Source organism: Rhinatrema bivittatum, chromosome 3 (assembly GCF_901001135.1).
Source record: "Rhinatrema bivittatum chromosome 3, aRhiBiv1.1, whole genome shotgun sequence".
Lineage (NCBI taxonomy): Eukaryota > Metazoa > Chordata > Amphibia > Gymnophiona > Rhinatrematidae > Rhinatrema > Rhinatrema bivittatum.
The window spans coordinates 137,228,097-137,250,749 of record NC_042617.1 but is presented as its reverse complement, the minus strand read 5'-3'; the positions used below and the strand labels follow the sequence as shown (position 1 = coordinate 137,250,749).

The 22,653-nt window shown below is 46.1% G+C and overlaps 1 protein-coding gene across 3 annotated transcripts in view; it reads left to right on the top strand.

Moving 5' to 3' along the window:
• Positions 1-22,653, top strand: part of CFAP36 (cilia and flagella associated protein 36) — a 354,349-nt gene that overhangs the window by 201,280 nt on the left and 130,416 nt on the right. For all 3 annotated transcript variants that reach the window (XM_029593752.1, XM_029593751.1, XM_029593753.1), the window contains exon 5: positions 9,799-9,886. In XM_029593752.1, the coding sequence (XP_029449612.1) occupies positions 9,799-9,886 (88 nt within the window). The remainder of the gene's footprint in view (positions 1-9,798; positions 9,887-22,653) is intronic.

The following is a 22,653-nucleotide window of genomic DNA, read 5'->3' as shown; positions in this document are numbered from 1 at the left end:
TGAGCCTGGATACCACTTCTGTTTCTCCCAGCTTCCCATGCTTCCTCATCACTCAGCCTTCATTCCAGATCCATCTCACTTGATGCAACTCCGCAAGCAAGGGATTCTCTCTTTGACCAGCAGGGTGATAGAACCATTTCCTCCCCATCTCCACAGCCAGGAGTTCTACTCTCTCATTCCCAAGAAATCTGGGGGACTGAGACCAATACTGGATTGGAGAAATTCAAAATGAACTCCCTCTATACAATTCTCCCCGTCATTTAGAAGGGGAAATGGATGTGCGCTCTGGATCTAAAAATTGCTTATGCTCACATTTCCATCCATCTCTTCTATTGGCAATTGTGGTGGATTTTCATTATCAATACAAAGTACTCCCTTTCGGCATCTCATCTATTCCAAGGGTCTTCACAAAAATGCTTAGCTGTAATAGCGCATCTACCCTGCCAGGGCATTCAGGTCTTCCTAAACTTGGATGATTGGCTTGTGAAAAATCAATATATTTCCTACATTCACTCATCTTCCTAGTGAATTTTGAGAAATCAACAGAAAATCAGATTCATCAGGGCATGGATAGATTCTCAGCAGAAGAGAGCTTTTCTTCCTTCAGATTGAGCACAAACTCTCTTGTTCCATCCTCTGACTAATTCTTGGTTCTGACCCCAGCCTGTTTCTGACTATGCTTGATCTCTGCCTGTCCTGACCAGTGCCTGAATCTCAACCGTGCATGTGTGACATCTGCCCTGACCTTAGCCTGCTCCTTGGCCCTGTCTGTTATCTATGGGACTTTCACCTAAGTCCTAATGGCCCTCGAATCTAAGAGCTCAACCTGTGGAGGAAGGGGCTGGTAAAGGTGAGGGTCAGACCTGGTCCCTGTGAGTCTGCCTGCTGTTGGTGGAAGCCCTACCCCGGCTGGGTCACCAGTTAGACAGCACTAACTTAACCACAGTGCAAGGGCTCACATACCATGACAGTTGATTGAGCGGACTCATCAAAGAGCTTCCTGAAGTGGGACAGGAATACTTGGGACTGGGGCCAACTCTCTCCCCCATAAGGGGGAAGCCCATGCTAGAGACATTATAAAGGCCACTTAACCTCATTCAGATGCAACGTTGGCCAACTGGAGATCGAAATGAATCAGCCACCGATTGATGAAGCCTCTGTAGGTTTTAGGATTTCCGTCATACCTGGGTGGCAGAGGTAGACACAGTGACAGAGTAATCTGAGAATGGCAGCGACTGATTGTGGCAACGATAGAGGTGACATTGCAGCTGCTAGGGATGACTGAAATTTATTTAGTCAGAAAGACAGGTTTTACAGGACTCCCAACAATATGATCTTTAATTTTTTGGATTTTTTGGGTTTATCTGTGAGAGGTCCCACTGAAACTCCAGGAGAACATCAGCAGGGTCCATAGCCTGAGCAAACTGTCAGTCTTGGGCAAGTGGATCCAGAAACCGCTGACTGACAGAGCCAAGGCACTGAAAGAGAATCACGAGGCAAAGTGGAAGACAAGCAAGGTCCATTCTGAAGCAGGAGACAAGCAAGGATCAGGGCCAATGGCAGAGGGAAGGACAGTCAGGAACCACAATGGTTCTCGATTGAGGAGTTGGAAACAGGAGCAGCAAGATGCACAGGAACTAAGGAACTGGACCTGTTTTTCAGACATCTGCCCAGGGGACTGAGCTTTTAAGTTAGGGCTCCTCCCTGCAGGCAGAGCTAATTTCACCTCAGCCCAAGGATCCACAGACACAGCACTCCTGCAGTAAAGAACATTTAGCATGATATTTATGTAACCACCTAGGAGATTTAAAGTCTCAAATGGGAAATTATTTAAAAAAAGAAAAACTCCCACTATTTATTCAATAGATCTTTCTATTGCAGACATTAAGGAGGGAATATTAGGAGATGCTAAATTTGTTCATAAAGACTTCATTAACAGTGTTTTTTTTGTTCTATTAATAGGGCGATGATTAAAGTTCTTATCTTAAGAACAGTTAATTATTCTAGTGTCAAAAACATTAACAATACTTTTTAATTTAATCTGCAAATTCACTCAATCCATTTTATTCAACTTAACCAGAATTGATCTTTGCTTTTACTTAGAAGTAATCAAAGGTCTCAGATTTTTTTTCCAGAAAATCAGATAAATTATTCATTTATTTTGGAAGAATATAAAAAGTTTAGGTGACAACCAAATCAATCATAGCAAATTGGACAAAGGAGTTGACAAGAACAGCACATATGTTAAAAGGAAATCAGGCTCTATCAGAAATCAGAGCCCATTCAGCTAGAGATCAGTCTTCCTCTTGGTCATAAGAAGGATTATCTGAAAAAGATTTGTAAAGTGCCCACATGGTCCACATTACATTCTTATCAAAACATTACAGATGGGATGTTTTCAAAGAAAAGAAAACTGCTTATAAACAAGCGGTCTAAATTCAGGTTTATTATCTTCTCAGCAAGAATAATTGGGCTTTGATATTTCTGAATTGTTGTGGACTTGTGTAGCAGAAAGCAAAGGAAGGAGATATTTAGACTTACCTCATAATATTCATTCCTTTATTTCTCCTACACCACTCCAGAAACGCACCTGGGAAGTTAAATCATAAAAGAATATAGAGATTTTCTAGTAAATGAGAAGATTAAAAAAAGAAAAAAAATGTAAATTATAAAATCTTAACGTAACAATTTTAAAGAGGACCTTCATCTATATAAAAAAAAATGTTAGTATTTTGTTATGTTTTAAAATCTGCTTTGTCATAAAAATACTGACTTTAACTGTCACTGCACCACACGTATGTAGTAGTGATGTCATAAGATTAAAAAAAAAAGAATGTTCTCTGCCTCGAACAACTAGGTGAGGGACTAAACCTAATTGTTCTGGACTGGTGTAGCAGAAGTAAATGAAATGAAGTTATCAGGTAAGTTTAAATTTCTCCATACACAGACACCCACACACTATCCCATTTTGGGGGGCCCAAACCAAGTTCATGAATGGAAGGGAGGGCTGCTGCTCAAAAGCTTGCTCACCCCTGCCCTAAACAAGTTGGTGGGCAGACCAGATTAACTATTTGGGTCTTTATCTGCCATCATTTGCTGTGTTAACTATGTATACTTTATTTGACATTTTATAATGTATATATTTTCTATAATGTTCATTCATTTAAAATTTGTAGCTATTTTCTTAGAGTTGTAAAAGCTGTCTTAATTGCAACATAAAGTCATAAAAGAACCAAAATTCTTAAACTCTAGTATCGAAAATTAGAAAATGTTAGAACTATTTTATTTTTATGTACATAAAGCAATTTTCTATTGCTAATGTAGGTGCAAAGTGTGTACATTAAACATGCTCGTGTACTTTGCACCTGTTATTTATGTAGTTGGCTGATTGGCGGGAAAATAGCACATATACATTTGAAAATGAAATATGTGGTGGCTTCCTCCCATGCATTAACCACTGTTAGAAACACCTTTTTTTAAGCTGGTTAAAATAATGCATGCTATGGAAGTCCTGCATTCATTTTGCTAGATAGAGGACAGTTTTCATTCATGCACGTTTACCCGAGTAAATATTTATGTAGATAAATGGCTTTGAAAATTGTCCTCCTATTTAGATCTGTTTTTTGAAAAAAATTTATAATGATTTTTTTCCTAGTGTATTGATTAGTTTTTTTCACCTGGTTTCCCTTTTTTTTTGTTTTCTGTCTAATATTTTTGATACATCTTACCCTATTGACTTATTGCTGTATATTTCTTTTGATTTATTAGTGTAAATTGACTCTTATAATAGTAATGATTTACAGGGTCAAGTAGGCTATAGAATGCCTCCTAAGAACATAAGAAAATGCCATACTGGGTCAGCCAAGGGTCCATCAAGCCCAGCATCCTGTTTCCAACAGTGGCCAATCCAGGCCATAAGAACCTGGCAAGTACCCAAAAACTAAGTCTATTCCATGTTACCATTGCTAATGGCAGTGGCTATTCTCTAAGGGGAAGATTTTAAAAACTTGCGCAAGCGCGTACTTTTGTTCGCGCAGCAGGCGCGAACAAAAGTACGCTGGATTTTATAAGATACGCACGTAGCCGCGCGTATCTTATAAAATCCGGGGTCGGCGCGCACAAGGGGGTGCACATTTGTGCAACCTGCGCGCGCCGAGCCCAGCGCGTGCTGCCTGTTCCCTCCGAGGCCGCTCCGAAATCGGAGCGGCCTCGGAGGGAACTTTCTTTCGCCCTCCCCCCACCTTCCCCTCCCTTCCCCTACCTAACCCACCCCCCCAGCCCTATCTAAACCCCCCCAGCCCTATCTAAACCCCCCCCTTACCTTTGTCGGCAAAGTTACGCCTGCTGAAAGCAGGCGTAACTTTGCGTGCGTCGGCCGGCTGCCCCGCTCCGTGGTCCGTTCCTGGGGGCTGTTCCAGAGGCCGCGGCCACGCCCCCGGAACGCCACCGGGCCGAAACCACGCCCACGTCGCCGCCCCAGAAACGCCGCGTCCCGCCCCCTAAAAGCCGCGTCATCCCGACATGCCCCCGACAGGAAGCCCCGGGACTTACGCGCGTCCCGGGGCTTTACGCGCGCCAGCAGCCTATGCAAAATCCGGAAGGATTTACGCGAGTGGGCCTTTGAAAATCCGCCCCTAAGTGAACTTAATAGCAGGTAATGGACTTCTCCTCCAAGAACTTATCCAATCCTTTTTTAAACACAGCGATACTAACTGCACTAACCACATCCTCTGGCAACAAATTCCAGAGTTTAATTGTGCGTTGAGTAAAAAAGAACTTTCTCCGATTAGTTTTAAATGTGCCCCATGCTAACTTCATGGAGTGCCCCCTAGTCTTTCTACTATCCGAAAGAGTAAATAACCGATTCACATCTACCCGTTCTAGACCTCTCATGATTTTAAACACCTCTATCATAACCCCCCTCAGTCGTCTCTTCTCCAAGCTGAAAAGTCCTAACCTCATATAGAACAGTTACTAACAAATTAGTTGAGTAGTTCATAAATTGCTTTTAAGAATAGAGGTTTTTGTTCTTGACCAGCTACAAGAACATGTACACATGAATGGGGTTCTTGACCAATTCATATTTGACTTCAGGCCTAAACATAATACTGAATACCTCATACGATCGAGCTTGGATATCATTTGCCGATGTTTTGATGTTGGCACTAACTTTATGATCCTTCTTCATATCTCGGCAATGTTTGACACCTTAGATCAGGGGTGTGCAAACGTTTTTGTGCTGAGGCCACATTACAAGTTATTGAGTGCAACAAGGCCTGGAGGGTGTGGCAGGATGTGGTGGGTCCTTGACACAGCAATGAAATCTCCACCACTTGCTGCAGGCTTATGCACCATCATTTTTAGCACCCAAGGAGCCCCTTCAATCAAGGATCCCCAGCCTCTACCAAAATCAGAAAAACCTTTAACCCAACAGGTAGAAGGCATTTTCCCAGCTGTTAGATCACCTCACCTCAGTCACAAGTGCAGGCCTTAACTATAAATAGGTGCAGACAAAAAACTGGACTGGAAAGCACTTAAATCCTTACTCATATACAGTGCAATAAATAAAAAAATAGAAATATTACCATACCTCATAAAATAAAGTCAAAAAATCTAAATCAATCTTAACAGTAGGGAAACCATACTAGTAAAAAACATATTTCAAAACCACGTAATAATTAAAAAGAAAAAGGATAAAAGTTTTTAAACATTTCCAAAAAATCAATCAAATATTTCAAAACAGCTAACATCAAACACCCAATAATTAAAACTAATAAGGCTCAAAACAAATTCTCTCCCCCCCCCCAAATACCTGGAAACTTTTCATTTCCAGTCACCCTGAGATTGTAGACTTGCTCTTTCACAGGCACACACACAAGCAGGCTCCCAGTCTCTCCGCTCTTTCACAGTCGTGCACACAAGCAGGCTCCCAATCTCTCTCTCTCTTTCACAGGCACACACACAAACAAGCCCCCAAACTCTGTCCCACAGGCACACACACAAGCAAGCTCCCAATCTTTCTCTTTCTTTCATAGGCACACACACACAAGCAGGCACCTAATCTCTCTCTTCCCTTTCAGTCACTTTCCCTCCTCGTGACACTCACCCCGTCTCTCTCACTTACTTGCCCCCTTTTTAGTCACTCTCCCTTCTTCCCATTCACTCACTTCCCTTTCAGTCACTTTTGCTCCTTCCCACTCTCTCTCTTCAGTTTTAGTCACTCTCCCCCACTCAATCCCTTTCCTTCCCTCTGTCACACACCCTCTCCCTCCCATTAGTCACTAACCCTCTCATCCCATTTCCTTACCTTATTCATATCCTTCCTTTTCCCAACCCACCGTGTGACAGCTCGCCCTTCCTGCCAGCTTGATTTCGTCATCTTCCTGCTGACTGGGTAAATTTCAGGGCCACCGCTATGCAGGATCTCGTCTTACTGGCAGGAAGATGGGACCTCCTCCAGTGCCTCACTCGTGCCGTGGTCCTGGCCACCTTCTTGCTGGTGGGGGGGTGGGACCCCTGCCAGCATGTCACTCATTGCTTCACGATCGTGGTCGCTTTCTCACTATAGCGTCATTGAATATTAGTTACGTAGGCTGTACATAATATACATTTTAGGAAAGCCAGAAGAAAGATGGTGACAGGATGGATTTGGTCCACCTTTGCCTTATATCATTCTCTCATGCTTGCTAGGTTAGAGCAGATAGGTTTATTGGGAAAAGTTTTGGCATGGTTTGAATCAAACCACAGAAATCAAAAAGCAAGATATAGATCTAAAACCTCAAAGTGGCATGCATTAAAGACAGGTGTTCCTCAGGACTTCCTCCCTGTCGGCCGTTTTATTTAACATTTATTTGCAACCAATATGTTGTTTTCTCTCTGGTCTGGGTTTATATTATCACCTTTATGCAGATATTTCTATGTTTTTTACTATTCCATCTGATGTTAAGATTACTCTTGGCTATATTTTCACTAGCAACTGTACCCGTTCTACGCCCAAGCGGCGAGCCTTTTTATTGGCACATCTGCTCTTGTTTTGAGCAAAATTTCCCTAGAAATTCACTGTAAGAGTGTCCCTTCCACATACACACACACCCTCATACAGGCACCCTCACTCTCTGGCACACACACACACATCCCCTCATATAGGCTCCCTCTCTGAAACCCACACTCAAGCATCCCGTGCATTCCCCCTCTTACCAACCAAGCTGTCTCTCACACTCCCCCACATCCCCTCTCCTCTCTCACACACACATTCTCTCTCACCAGCATCCCCCTCCCCTCATATAGGGTCCCTCTCTCTGAAATCCATACTCAAGCATCCCCCACCCACCTTCTCTTACCTCCCATGCTCTCTCTCACCCTCCCCACCCCCCCCTCACCAACCATGCTCTCTATCACCCCCCTTCTCTCACACACATTCTCTCTCACCGGCATCCCCCCCCCCCCCATCCTCTCTCTCACCCCCTCCTGCTCTCTCTCACCCTCCCCTCCACACATTCTCTCTCAACGGCATGCTGCGGGACCTGCGCCGTTTGCGGCGAAGATGAAGGCCTGGCGCGCCGTTCACGGCGAAGATGAAGGCCCAGCGCACCATTCGCGGCACACGGGGGCCTTCCATTTTCGCCGTGAGCAGAAAATAGCAGCAGAGACCCCAGCATGCCGCGAACGGAGCGCGTCCCGCAGCACATGCTCCATTTGCGACGAAGATGAAGGCCTGGGCGTCCTGATCGCGGCACACGGGGGCCTTCCCTTTTCGCCGCGAACGGTGCACCGGGCCTTCATCCTCGCCGCGAACGGAGCGTGTGCCGCGGGACGCGCTCTGTTCGCAGCATGCCAGGGTCTCCTCTGCTATATTCTGCCAGTCCCGCGATGGCCGCTGTCCTTCTTACCTGTTGTAGCTCGTGTTGTCACATGTCCGCTGTACGGCATGTTTGAGCCTCCAAGGCGGCCAGGGAGCCACCTGCACTATCTATTGGCGGGCTGGGGAACATGTGCGAGCACTGACGGACACACTACCAAGCCCGATATATTATAGCACCATATATCGGCGGGCTGCGGAACATGCGTGAGCACTGATGGACACACTACCAAGCCCGATATATTATAGCGCCATCTATCGGCGGGCTGCGGAACATGCACGAACACTGACGGACACACTACCAAGCCTGAGATATTATGGATTTATCTCACTTCTATTAAGGCTTGGTTGAATAGTAATCAGTAATCTCTGAATTTATCAAAAACTGAGATAATCAGATTTAGCAGGGCCGCGATCTCACTTCAATTTTGAAAATGTCACCATTCCAATTGTAAATGAAGTAAGAAATTTGGGCGTGGTTATAGACTCAGAGCTCTCCTTCATACCTCATGTGAAATCCATTGTGCAAAGATCTTTTGGAAATTATAAGATGAATTTTAAAAAGCTGGATATGCTGAAATTGGGAGATGGGTGCGCATCGGGCACTTGTGCATGTCCACCCAATTTTATAAGGTGGCAGATGTGCACTCAGGTGTCGATGCATGAATATCTTGTATCATCCAAAAAAGGGGCGTGTTATGGGTGGTGCGTGGGCATCCCTAGGCGGGGTCAAGAGACTTACATGCAAGTCTCTACCTGCCTGGATGTGCGCCCAGGTCCGGTGCTGCGTAATTTACTTCTGCTATGGAGGAGGTGTAAGTTTAAAAAAAAAAAGTTACAGGCATCTGTGAAGGGTTTGAGGGATCTGGGATAACTGAGAGGAGTGCAGACTAAAGAGCCAGGGGATTGGACAGACCTAGCAGAACACTGAGCAAACTAGTGGACAAACTGGTGAAACCAGTCCTCGGCTGGATGCGCATCTGTTATAAAATACAGGCAGTTGCACTTCTGTAAGCAGACTTATACTACTGGGTGCTCAAGCTTAAAATTAGGTGAACAGATGTACACTCCTAGGCTATTTTATAAAATGCACACTTTTGTGCGCACATGTTATAAAATTGCCGCGTCTCTGAGCGTGCGCCAGTATGCTAATTTGAAAGTTACCATCCCTGGGTTTTATGAAAATTGAAACCTTATCTTGACATGAGTGATTGCTGGACAGCCATACAATCTTTGGTCATATCTAAACTCGATTATTATAATTCTGTCTTTTTAGGAATACCAAAATCCACTCTTAAATCTCTCCAAGTGGTTCAAAATTTGGCTGCCAGGATCCTTACTGGCACTCCTAAATTTGATCATATCACCCAATTCAGTTTTCTCTCCATTGGCTTCCTGTCGAATGGAAGATTCAGTTTAAAGTTTTATGGATGAATCACATAGTTCTCAGCTCAGAAGCGCCAACATGTATTAGCTTTCTATTAAAAATGCATTGTCCATCAAGAAGCTTACATTCTGCTGTTCTCTGTTTATCGGAAATACCGAGTCATAAGACCATCAGGCTTGTTGCTGCTTGGGAGAGGGTTTTGACAGTTGCAGGTCCCATTCTGGGGACCCGACTACCACTTTTTTTACTTCAGGAGATAGGTGTTAAAACATTCAGAAAACATCTTAAAGCACATGTCTTTAAAGTGGCTTTTGAAGAATTACTATGAGAAAGTTTATATGCTTAGTCTTGTTTTCTTATTGCTGTATTTTATCTATTGTTTATTATGTATATTTCTTTATGAACCGCCTAAAATTGTGAGATAATGTGGTATACAAATTTGGAAAAAAAAGAATGAAATATGTACAGAAATATTGGGATTTAATGTTTGGGGGATTCTTTTGTTTTAACAAGCACTGTTTCTCAGAGCAAATTTTTTTTTTCTTTTTCACAGGTGTACTTCCTGACTGTTTGACGAATGGTAGTGATATGGTAGCTAATCTGGAACAAAAGGAGATGGAATTATTGACGGAGGCTCTTAGGTAAAAATTTTAAATATCACATGATATTTGTTTAAATGAAGGAGGAATACCAACAATGAAAATGTAAGTGGTGCTTTTTTCTCCAGAGGTAAGTATTTTCCATGGATTCATATTGATGGATCAATGTCTTGTTGAGTGCTACCCCAAGAAATTGCCAAAGCTCAGAGCTATAGAATGTAGAATGCTGCCTGTCAACCAACTGTCATTAATTTGCTCCATGTCAGTTCCTTTTCTTTTGACGTTCTGTGAAGAGCTTATTACATTAACTTTTATTTCAAAATCAAATTTATTTTTATGCTTTCTTCTCAGTTTTATATTTGTTGTCATAAAAATTGTCAGCATCTCCAGTGTGATGAGTAGCATAGGAGTGAGCCCTTTATGCTGTGGCATAGCTGATGCAGTCTTATAGGTGAACCTACAAGCCTATGCTGACAGCTGGCAAATGTACCCTGTAACGGGATAGACTGGAGCTTCACCCATACCAGCCGCTTCCCCTCCAGGTTGAGCCATTGGGTTCTGGTGGCTGGCATTGCTTATATGGATCACTAGGGCAGTAGAGAGAATAAGAGTAAAAGAGCACGCCAGGGTCAGGACAGGCAGCAAGCTGGAGGTACTGGAACAAACCAAGGTTCGGGGCAGGCCGCAATCAAGAAGTCAGGTCCAGGTGGCAGGTACTCTTGGTCAGATCCAAGCATTAGGTACTCGTAGTCAGGTCAAAGTAAGAGCTCAGAATCAGAAAGTCAGGCCGAGAATAATAAAGACACATGAGACAATGAACAAGATGGATTGGGCAAGTCAAGATTAGACAAAACAAGGCTGGAAAAGGCAAGACTGGATGAGGCAGGAACAATCAGGAACGTAGGACAATACATAGTGGGCTGGATTTTAAAAGGGTTACGCGCATAGAGGTAGATTTTAAAAACATACGCGCGTGCGTACTTTTGTTCGTGCACCAGGTGCGAACAAAAGTACGCTGGATTTTATAAGATACGTGCGTAGCCGCGCGTATCTTATAAAATCCGGAGTCGGCGCGCGCAAGGGGGTGCACATTTGTGCAACTTGTGCGCGCCGAGCCCTGCGCGTGCTGCCCGTTCCCTCCAAGGCCGCTCCGAAATCGGAGCGGCCTCGGAGGGAACTTTCTTTCTACCCCCCCGTACCTTCCCTTCCCTTCCCCTACCTAACCCACCCCCCAGCCCTATCTAAACCCCCCCCCTACCTTTATCGGAGAAGTTACTACTGCCTCCGGGCAGTAGTAACTTATGCGCGCCGGCGTGGCAGGCCCCAACACAGGCCACTGTGTCGGGGCACTCGGCCACAACCCCGGACCGCCCACCCGCCCCAGACATGCCCCCGATCCCTAACCGCGCCCCCTGCCACGCCCACGACTGCCCCTTTTTGCAAGCCCCGGGACTTACGCGCGTCCCGAGGCATGCGCAGGGGGGGTTTGGGGTAGGTTTTCGGGGGTACGCGTGTACCCCTTTGAAAATCTACCCCATAAGGTACGCGCGTAACCCTTTTAAAACCCCCCTGCGTGCACCGAGCCTATATTGCATAGGCTTCCGGCGCGCACAAAGCCCCGGGACGAGCGTAAGTCCCGGGGCTTTCTTGGGGTGGGCGTGTCGGGAGGCGTGATGCAGTCGGCACGTCACCGGTGGGCATGTCGAGGGCGTGACGTGGTCGGCGCGTCATCCGGGGGCGGTGCCGTGGGCGAGGTTTCGGCCTGGGGGTGTTCCGGGGGCATGGCCACGGCCTCCGGACCAGCCCCCGGACCAGAACACGGCGCGCGGCAGCTGGCCCGGCGCGCGCAAAGTTATGCCTGCTTCAAGCAGGCGTAACTTCTGCGACAGAGGTGGGGGGGGTTAGATAGGGCCAGGGGGGTGGGTTAGGTAGGGGAAGGTGGGGGGAGGCGGAGGGAATGGGCAGCACGCGCAGGGCTCGGCGCGTGCAAGTTGCACAAATGTGCACCCCCTTGCGCGCCAACTCCGGATTTTATAAGATACGCGCAGCTACGCGCCTGGTGCGCAAACAAAAGTACATGCGCGTGCAGAATTATAAAATCTACCCCACTGTTTCTAGGCAGGAGACTTGTTGCTGAGGCATCTGATGCTCCGTTGAAGGAGCCTTTTTTTTTTTTTTTTTTGCATTTGACTGTTTATTAGGAGTAAAGTTATCATTATAAACAATAGCATAGTTGAATATATACCCGTAGCCAAATCCAATCAGTAGAGAGATTTACACATTATAGCTAACTGTAGCCAAATGCATATCTTCATACAACCAAGCAAACCATCATGATAAACAGATATGTAAAACATTTAACAAATCTCAAATTGTAATTCGACTCTCAGAGTTCAGTAACTCCCATATTTAACCCTCCCCACCCCCCTGTCGCTGTGAGATCAAAAGTTCTAGTCAGTCATTAAGGAGCCTTTTATGGAGGAGAATTAGTGATGTCATCAAAGGGTGCCGGGGCTGCTTTCTCGCCCTGGGCCCTTCAAGAGAATGAGCGTTGAGCACGTACATGCCTATGGGAGGCCATGGAGTGTGGTGTCATGACGGGGTCTTGAGTTGTGCAGAGCAGCTGTAGTTGTTTGAAGCGGCGTCCCAGCTGCGGGAGTCCTCAAGCAGCGTTGGGGTGAGTCCTGCAAGCCACAAATCATAACATTAATTTTGTTAGTCACCTCTGGGATTTGTTGCCTTCTGGGATTTGTTGCCTTAGTTTTTGAGAAATCAAAATGTGTAGAAAGTCATAAAAACAGGAAACTGGAGAGGAAGTGACGTCACCGAGCTGATGGCAGCGTGAAGCCCGAGCTCTGATCCTCACCGAGGGAAAAACACCAAAAATAGCAGCTAAGCCGCTCGAATCGGGCTCCCAACTGAGTGATTGAGTGCAGGAACCTTGCAGTCATGTCGGTACGCAAAAAACCCGTCGACCTCAAACAATTTTTGTTTACTGCCGCCCCGGAAGAGTTTCGGGCAGGCCTCATAGACCACGAGGCAGCAGTAGAGCAGGGGCCTGATTCTCCAGGGGTACAGATGTGGGTAAAATCACCAGGAGCCGCAATTGATTCGGCATTATCCAAAGCTGATTTTCAAAATTGGTTCAGCGAAATCAAGGCGGGGATGGGCACCCTCAGAGAGGAGATACAAACTTCAGCGGCTGACATGCGGCAAGAGTATGCAGACCTGGGAGCACGGGTGGATATTTTAGAGACCCAGGTGGGAGAGCAAGAACAGGCTGTAACTGAGACGCAGCAGGAGCTTAAAACTATACAGCAGAAGGTTGATGAACACCAAGCGTGGCTAGAGGACTTGGAAAATAGATCTCGGAGAGGGAACCTGCGGTTTAGGGGGATCCCTGAAGGAGAGCCCTACGCTGACTGTGAAAAAATAATTGACATCTGCAGCCTTCTTCTTGGTGATTCACATGCAACTCCGGATGAACCCTCTCCGCAGATCTTACTGGACAGAGCCCACAGAGCACTAGCCAAACCTAAAGGAAATGTTCCAAGAGATGTTGTGGTGTGTTTCCATAACTACACACTTAAAGAGAAGATTATACGGCAGGCTAGGAAATCACCTGACTTTCAATGGCACGGCAAGAAAATTGAAATCTTCCAGGATTTATCTCCAATTACTATCCGCCGACGACGAGAATTCCGTGAAGTCCTACAGGTGTTGCGAGAAAATAATTATAAATATAGATGGCTTTTCCCATTCGGACTACTGATCGCCAGCAGGGAGTGTCTACCAAGGTCCAGAGGGTGGAAGAAGCAGCATCTCTACTTCGAGCAGCTGGCATGATGAACCAGACAGATGGAATACCAAAGCAGATAACTCAACAACACCCTCTCAACAGGGCTCAAAGATGGCAACGAGTACAATCTGGCGGCAAAAGGCTTCGCAGACAGTTGGGGGAAGTCTCCGGCCATAAAGCCAACCAGGACTGAGCAGGACACTAAGAGAGACATACCAATATTTCTTAATGGGTATACTCTTTTCTCACAGGACAAGCAGGATGGTAGTCCTCACAAATGGGTGACATCACAGGATGAAGCCCTGTACGGAAAACTTTTCTGTCAAAGTTTCTACAAAGCTTTGACTGACACTGGCACACCGAGTGCACTGAGCATGCTCAGCCTGCAATTATCCCTGCGAGCCACAGGTGTCTCCCTCAGTCTTCTTTTTTCCGCTCTGCAGTAAGCATAGCGGTTGGAGCTCTGTGAGGAATTTTTAACTTTTTTCCTCATGGAAACACTTAACTTTTTACTTCAAAAGACACTTTTCCCTGCATGGGTCTCCCTCCACGTATGTTTTTACAACACTCGGTGAGTACTTTGATTTATTTTTTCGTTCGGTTCCTGTCACCTTCTAGCCTGCTAACCGACTGAGGCCTTCCCTCTCCCTATTTTTCAGTTAGCTACACATAGCCTGCAAATGTCCCTCTGTGACACTCTGCTTGGTTATTAGCGCTAGTGGGACAGGGACTTCAACGGTTTCCGTTGCCGCCAGGGCCCCTGTAGTTTTGGGTCCTTTGTTCCCCGGTACCCTCGCGCAGTCGATGCCCATCGCTACCGAAGGTACCCCTCCTCAGACCGCCCTGGACTTTTAGGTGCCATCAGTACCCCTTCCCCCGCGGTACCCTGATGCCATTCTCCCTGCATCGTTTTCATCAGTGCTGCCAGGTTTTTTCCTCCTTCGTGCTGTTTTTTTTCCTTGGGCTCCATCGGTGCTGCCTTACCCGTGTGAATGCCCTCGATGCACATACTCGGGTCGATGCCACCGTTGCCCGGGACACTTCCATCGATGCCAGGATCACTTTCCTCGATGCCATCCCTTAAATTATGGATGCCATCGATGTCCACAGCCTTTCCATCGAGGTCCAGAGCCTTTCCATCGATGGGCATCCATGGCAGATCGATTCCATCCGTGAGCATCGATGCCAGGTCGATTCCATCGATGGACATCGATGCCAGGACCCATTCCGTCGATGGACATCGATGCCAGATGGTTTCCATCGATGGACATCGATGCCAGGTGGTTCCCATCGAGGGACATCGATGCCCAGGTGTTTTCCATAGATGGCCATCGATGTCAGATCGATTCTATCGATGGGTATCCATGCCAGATCGATTCCATCGATGGGCATCCATGCCTATACCTTTTCCTTGGATGCCATCGATGCCAATGCCAATTCCATGGCTGGCATTTGTAGTGCACTCGGTGTGCCAGTGGCTGGCATCAATGCCAAAATGGATTCCATCGATGTCAATGTCTCTTTCATCCATGGGGTCCTTGCCAACATCGATTCCATCGGTGCCCGGGTCGGTGCCATCGACACCTCTATCCGTGGCGCTGATTCCACGTACACATTTGCTACCCGAGTCGATCCAATCCATACCATCAATGTCCGTGGCCATACTGTCGATGCCCGTGGCTTTGCCACCGAGGATGTCGGCGCCCGCCCCCATACATCGATGTCCTCGACAGCCACGTCGTTCCCATCAGTGTCTTCGATGTTCCTATCGATGCGGTCATCGACTCCATCGATCCCGGTATCTCTTTTCGATAATGACAATGTTTTCTCAACTATTCGATGCCACATCGTTCCCATAGATACCTATGCCGATGCTATCAGTGCTCTGCCACTGGCATCATTACTCTGGCCGAGTCATTGACGTTTTTTCATATCCAGTTTTGACGATACCCTCGAGGCCGCTTCGGCCGCCATCGATACCGTCAATACAGACATAACACTGCCACGTAATGCCCTCGCCTGCATACAATGCTCCACGCTTTGGGTTCTTTTTAAAGCCCCGTATTAGCAGAGCAGGCGTGCTGACAGTCCGTCATCAATCGCCATCCAGGAAAGCGAGGGCTTCCATCTCGGCGCTGGGGAAAGACCGGGCTGAGCACCGTGGCACCCATCGTCACCAACACAGGGATCGTCCGCCGCTGACGCCATCCAGCACATCGGTGCTATCCTTCTCGAGGCTGGACAATGCTCGGACAGAGCCACATCACCACTGCCATCAGCACTGTTCCGTACAGTTTTGGCAGTCCTTGGTGATCCAGAAACACCTGATCAAGGTCCGATGGATTCTGCATTGGCGTCACGACACATCGAGCCACTGCGACGAGGGTGGGATCATGAGCTCGTTAATCGGCTCCCCTGTTCCCGGCGTACTCCACCGTCATAGGTGCTAGGTGCGGGATTGTGACCCTCTGTTTTCAATAGTCGAAATGCCACTCTCGCCCAGCCCGTCCTTTGTACCTGTACCACCATACCGGGTATCAGAGTTGAGAGGACGTTTACGTCCACGGGCTACCCCTCGAGGACTCTGGAGATCGACGGAGACAGCAACCTTCAGCGGCTCGTCCTGCGGCGATCCACGTCGGACGGTAAGTACCCGCTTCTGCGGCATTCCCATTGAGATGTGTTCTCTAATTCGGGCCACATGGTTCGAAAAGTTCTGGGTCATGTGCGTTTCAAGAACTGTATTGGTGTCACATATCGCTATGCTAGCTATATCAGCCACAATACCAGGAGAACCCCTCTATCATTTCTTTGGGATTGCTTCAGGGCTTCCTCCCTTTTCAGCAATGAGGCTCTGTACTGATTAATGCTCTGTCCTCTGGTTCCTGCTTCAAAACCAAGGTTCAGGTGCGTTCGCTGATCTGCTAACCACGAGCTTCAGCAAATATTGCCTCAAGTACAAGTCCACCTTGAAGCCTGACGTCAGGTCTCAGTGTCGCCTTGTACAGCTCAAAGAAATGCGGGTACGACTTTACCACTCACACTCCCGTGGGAGCTTATATGATATCCTGATTACTTCAGCCCCTCCACTGGGACACCCCTTGGTCTCCCATCTGGTCGGATATCAGGGCGGTCACCCCCACCTTGTACCAAAGTTCCCAGTATACTCCCCCAGCCACTACGAAGCGCAGAGGGGGGAAGGGAGGGGGGTTGGGGAGTTTTAATTGCACTATTCTTTCTTTCCACAGAAAGTAGTCACTCTCCGCACATTCTGGACCTCAGAAATACCAATTTTCTTCAGAAGTCACAGGTACAATGGTAACTCTTGTTTCCATGCTTCCAGATTGCAGTAAGTACATTAATCTTTCCATGTGCTTTATGGTGAGTCAACAATATTACAAACCCAAGCTCTGCCACTGGCATCAACTTCGGCAACAGGAGTATTACATTCAATCACTACTAGTGAATGCTGTTTCTCTGCGGAGTGCAACATCATTCACTCTTTTCCTTGCATGGACATCTGCACAACCGTAGTCAGTCCATGCAAGGAGCTCTCACTTCTTCCTGACTCACTATACATTTCCTAACTGGGATTATTGTCACTGCCATAAATCCCTTATACAACACTTCTGGACACCACAGTCATAAAGACCTTCCTGTCCAGCATACGCGCAGACATTCTAATAAATTCTTACATGTCTCTGCGTGCATTTTCCATTACCTCAGGCCCTCAATTCCTCATTGTCGGGCTAGGAGGTTTTTTCACTATGCACTTTCCTCATAGAAAATTGCTATGGGTTACATTCAGTGAAATTCCATTATTAATGGGTCTAAGCTGTGCAACCGCTTTCGTCCCTCAAAAATATTCCAGATCTAGAACCACAACCTAGTCTGATTCTGCTCATGCTCGCATTTACTCAGGGTTGCAAAGTTTCACCTAAAAGCTTCTCAACCCAGTATGCGTCTATCCACTCCATGCCCAGTTTCTCTTAAACTTCCTGGAGCTTGTAGCCATGAGTTCTACCCTTATGCCTTCCAATACTGCCTCTGCAACAAATCTTTGTGCATACAGACAGACAGCATAGGGACAATGTGCTTTCCAACACACAAGCACACATTACCTTAGCTGCCCTGCTGGGAAGCTGCGCAGCTCTACCCTTGGCCCTTGCTTACTTCATGCATCCTCGGGCCACTTTTCTAAGAGATTTACTGAACACACTAGCAGACCTTCTCCATGTAGGTTTCTGTCCTCTCGAATGGTCTCAGACTACATGTATAGAGCGAACAATCTTCTAACGCTAAGGTCAACCGAGCTTGCCCTCTGTGTCCGAGTCGAACCATACGGTGCACAGATTCTACTCCTTACACATGTTTCCAATGCGTTCCCTTAGACACCTTTCTTCTATCAAGGGCCTCTTAAATGTATCTCTTCTGCTGCCTCTCATAGCCAGCACTCTTCTAATACTGAATCGGGACGTGGTTCACTATTCCTCCAATCCACGCCCTGACCGAGACCAGAATGCTTCACATACTTCTCATTCTATCACACCAGTAACCACTTTACTTTCTCACCAGTTAGTCCCAAATCATAGGCTAACTGATGTTCTCAGGTTCTGCTTGCGTCACAAAACCTTCCACACATAAATCCTACCATTCAAAATGGCATGATTTACCACATGATGCATACAAAAGGGTATTACCCTTTCTTCTATACCACTCTTTCTCTTGCTCCCTCGGATTCTGCTCCCCAGACATCCTCCACACAGGTACACCTCTGTTCCAATTGGTGTATCGTTTGGGAGTGGGGATATCCGTTTTACGGTAAATCCCTTCTGAGTCAGCTTACCATGGATTATCCACTGATCAAGCCGCCTCTATTTTCACTAGTCACGGAATGGAACCTATATCTGATGCTTATAAGTCTCATACGTTCTCCATTCAAGCTTTTCCATTCCTCTCAGTTCATAGTTTGACATGGGAAATTCTTCCCTCATAAATGTAATTTCTGCCAGCAGTGTCAATGAGTTACACTCTTGTAGTTACATACTCATCTGACCCTGCTTTCCTCCGTCACCGAGTGGTTTTTACATATTCAACTTTCTATCTTTTTTAAGGTAGACGTTGCATCTCACCTTACTCAGAATATATTCTGCCCATTTTTTCCAACGCCTCTCTCTCACCAGAGCGAGAGGGTTCTTTCCATTTCTTGGACAGAAAGGCTACACTTGCATTCTATCTAGCTTGCACTACATTCCATAGGAATTCCACCTAACTCTTTCCTTCTGTGGCAAGAGTAAACCTGCGAGTTCCAGTTGGCAAACAGACCTTTTCTTCCTAATAGTAGACGGTCTGTATCTCTTTTCCTACCAACCAGCAGGCATTTCACTCCAACACTGTGTGTAACCACACTCTGTTGCATCCGCCTCAGCCTTAATAGCTTCCCTTCGGCCGCTGCTGCTTGTACACATATTATCAGGCTGCAACCTGGAGTTCTCGCCATACTTTCACAGCCCATTATTGCTGGCATGCTCCATGTTTGGCCAGTCCATCTACTCCTATTCCTTTTGGGTTAACTACCCAACATCCTTCCACCAACCCTTTAAGGGTTTCAGGATGCCCTCAGTTCCAAACTCCACCCACATCATTGCGCCCTTCACGCGTCTTGGGTGCATTTGGTGCACTCTCGGGGATCCTCAGCTCGGTACTCACCCATTTGTGAGGACTACCATCCTGCTTGTCCTGTGAGAAGGCATTTGTTGCTTACCTGTAACAGGTGTTCTCACAGGACAGCAGGATGTTAGTCCTCAAGAAACCCACCCACCACCCCGCGGAGTTGGGTCTCTATACATTTTCACTTTTATTTTAGTTTCACTTGCGCTTTTAGCTATAAGACGAGACTGAGGGAGACACCTGTGGCTTGCAGGGATAATTGCAGGCTGAGCATGCTCCGTGCACTCAGTGTGCCAGTGTCAGTCAAAGCTTTGTAGAAACTTTGACAGAAAAGTTTTCCGTCCAGGGCTCCATCCTGTGATGTCACCCATTTGTGAGGACTAACATCCTGCTGTCCTGTGAGAACACCTGTTACAGGTAAGCAACATTTGCTTTATTTCAGGCGAGGGCAGCCAGGTATCTGATGGCGACCCTAAGGTTGTTTTGAGTTACACTGTGATATTAACGGGTAGTCTTGTGATATTACCGTAAGGTAATATCCAACAAAGGGGGGATGGGCCACACGCTGGAGATCAGGTTATGGGAGGTGACAATAGTCCTCACATCCAGCAATGGAATCAAGGAGTAGGGAAAGGGAGGGTGGGGAGGGGACTGAGGGGGATCTGCAAATCTGGGCGCATAAGAGGAATACAGCATTGTACCTCTTTGGGAATATCTGTTTGTCTAACGGAATATGCTGAAACCACAGGGACTCTTAGCATGCGCGTGTGAAAGATATGACTACTTACCGGGTGGAAGTCCTATAAATTCCATACAGTATCAAGATGAGTGATCTAAAAAGTTTATCCTGGAACGTAAAAGGATTGAACTCCTATTATAAAAGGAAAAACTTATTTCAGGACCTTAGTAGGGCAAAGGTTGATATATTATTGTGTCAAGAAACGCATTTAAAAAAGAGGTATGAGAAGCTTATGGCCTCTCCGCACTATCCAATGCAATACTTTGCAGCTGCAACTAAGGATAATAAATATGGGGGAGTGGGGTGCTCTTTGCTAAAGATATGATAATTGTTGTGATATCAGTACTCAGGGACACAGAGGGCCGATATATTTAATTAAGTTTAAAATGGGGTCTGCTTTCTACACCTTAATGAATATTTACGCTCCTAATCAGGGCCAGGGGCCATTTTTACAAAAAGTCTCTGGTGTGCTACATCAATAGGCGGATGGCCACATCATAATAGGGGGCGATTTCAACCTCACTAGATACCCATTTCTTGATTCTAGCAGTGGTAAAGGGGCCTTTGGTAGCGCACATAGAAAGAGCTTTAAAAGATTGCTGGGGAACTGGCACATGATTGAAGCTTGGCGGTTGTTTCATCCAGGGGAAAAAAATTATACCTTCTATTCTAAGGTACATCAATCATACTCTCAGATTGATTATCTTTTGGTAGATAAAGCCCTAATAAATCAGTAGCTTTTAATTATGTTATTAACCCCATATATCTTAATCCAAGTTATTTCAACCTGTTCATTGTAAGACATTTACTTGTCAATGTTATTGTTTAGAATGTGAACCGAATTGATCAGTAATTTTGTTTACTGGAAAGTCGGTATATAAAAATGCTAAATAAATAAATAAATAAATAAATATCCAAAACACAGGAATTGAACCATTTACGTGGTCTGATCACGCGGCTACTTGGATACAGTTTAAGGGGCTGGGAACTCCCTCAGGGGACCGTTTTTGGAAACTTAATGAAAGCCTACTTGATGATGCATCATTCTGTAAGGTATTGGAGACTGAGATTGCCCATTACCTAAGAGAAAATACCACAGATGATGTTGCTGCTACCACGGTTTGGGAGTGTCTTAAGGCTGTAGTCCGAGGTAAATTAATAGCTCGAGCGTCACATCTGCGAGGAGAGGAAAATAAACAAAGGGTGGACCTATTACAGCGGATTGGTAGGCTGGAGATACGGCACAAACGGAGCACTGACTCCTTAATAGGCAAACAGCTGGACAGTTTGAGGGCTGAATTGAAGGACCTTTCCCATAAAGAAATGATATTCCACTTGGATACGGTGAAACAAAAATTTTTCAAAGGGGGCAACAAGGCGAGCTGCTTACTGGCCAGGAAATTGAAAGCCAGAGCCACCCAAAACCAAATTTTGAAGATTCGGGGGGGTCAAAGGGGAAGTGTTATCAGAGAATGAAAGTATTAGAGAAAGATTTACGCAATTTTATCAACAACTATACTCTAAACGGAACGATATCTCTGCTAATGCAATAGAGACATATTTAGCGGACATAAACTTACCTCAGTTAGATGCTCTTCAACAGGCCCGCTTAAATCAGGATATTTTTATAGTAGAAGTCCAGGAGGCCCTTAAGGACCTGAAAATGGGTAAATCCCCAGGGATAGATTGTTTTTCTGCAGGTTTCTATAGGAGATTTAATGCGCAGATTGCAGCTCCTTTACGAGCTGCTTTTAACCACTTGCTGGGCGAAGGGCAATTTACTACAGATGCCAATAGAGCGGGTATTACTATTCTGGCTAAACCTGGGAGAGATGCGACGATTTGTGGATCGTACAGACCCATCTCCCACATTAATCTAGATTTAAAAATATTGGCTAAAATTCTGGCAAAGCAACTGGGGGCTCGGTTGCTACACATCTGATACATGCGGACCAAACAGGCTTTATCCCGGGAAGGTTGGCAGCGGATAATGTCCGTAGGGTAGTGAACTTAATTTGGCAGGCCCAGGCCTTAGCAACACCATTAGTATTGTTGACTGTAGACGCAGAGAAAGCTTTCGACCTAGGTATCTGGCTACCAGTTAAATGTTGATAAATCTGAACTACTAAATGTGACGCTTTCAGCTGAACACTTCCACAGCTTGAATAAGAGGTACCCATTTAAACTAGTCCACTCTACTTTAAAATATTTAGGTGTACAACTCGGCCCAGAACTAGACAAACTGTACCAATATAATTATGGGGATATCTGGGGGAAAATTATGTTGGACTTACAGGATTGGGAGAGGCTGAACCTCTCCTGGCTTGGTAGAGTGGCCACAGTTAAAATGAATATCTTACCCAGGTTGGGTTATTTATTTCAGACCCTTCCTATCGCTGTACCACCTGGGGCGATTCGCGGATGGCAAAAAAAGCTTTTTCAATTTGTCTGGAATAGGAGACCTCCGAGAGTAAGCAGATGGGTTTTATATCTACCCAAGATTAGAGGAGGACTGGGGGTACCATGCCTTCAGTGGTATTATGTGGCATCACAGTTGCGATCATTGCTGGATTGGCATTGTCCGACTTCTGATAAGAGGTG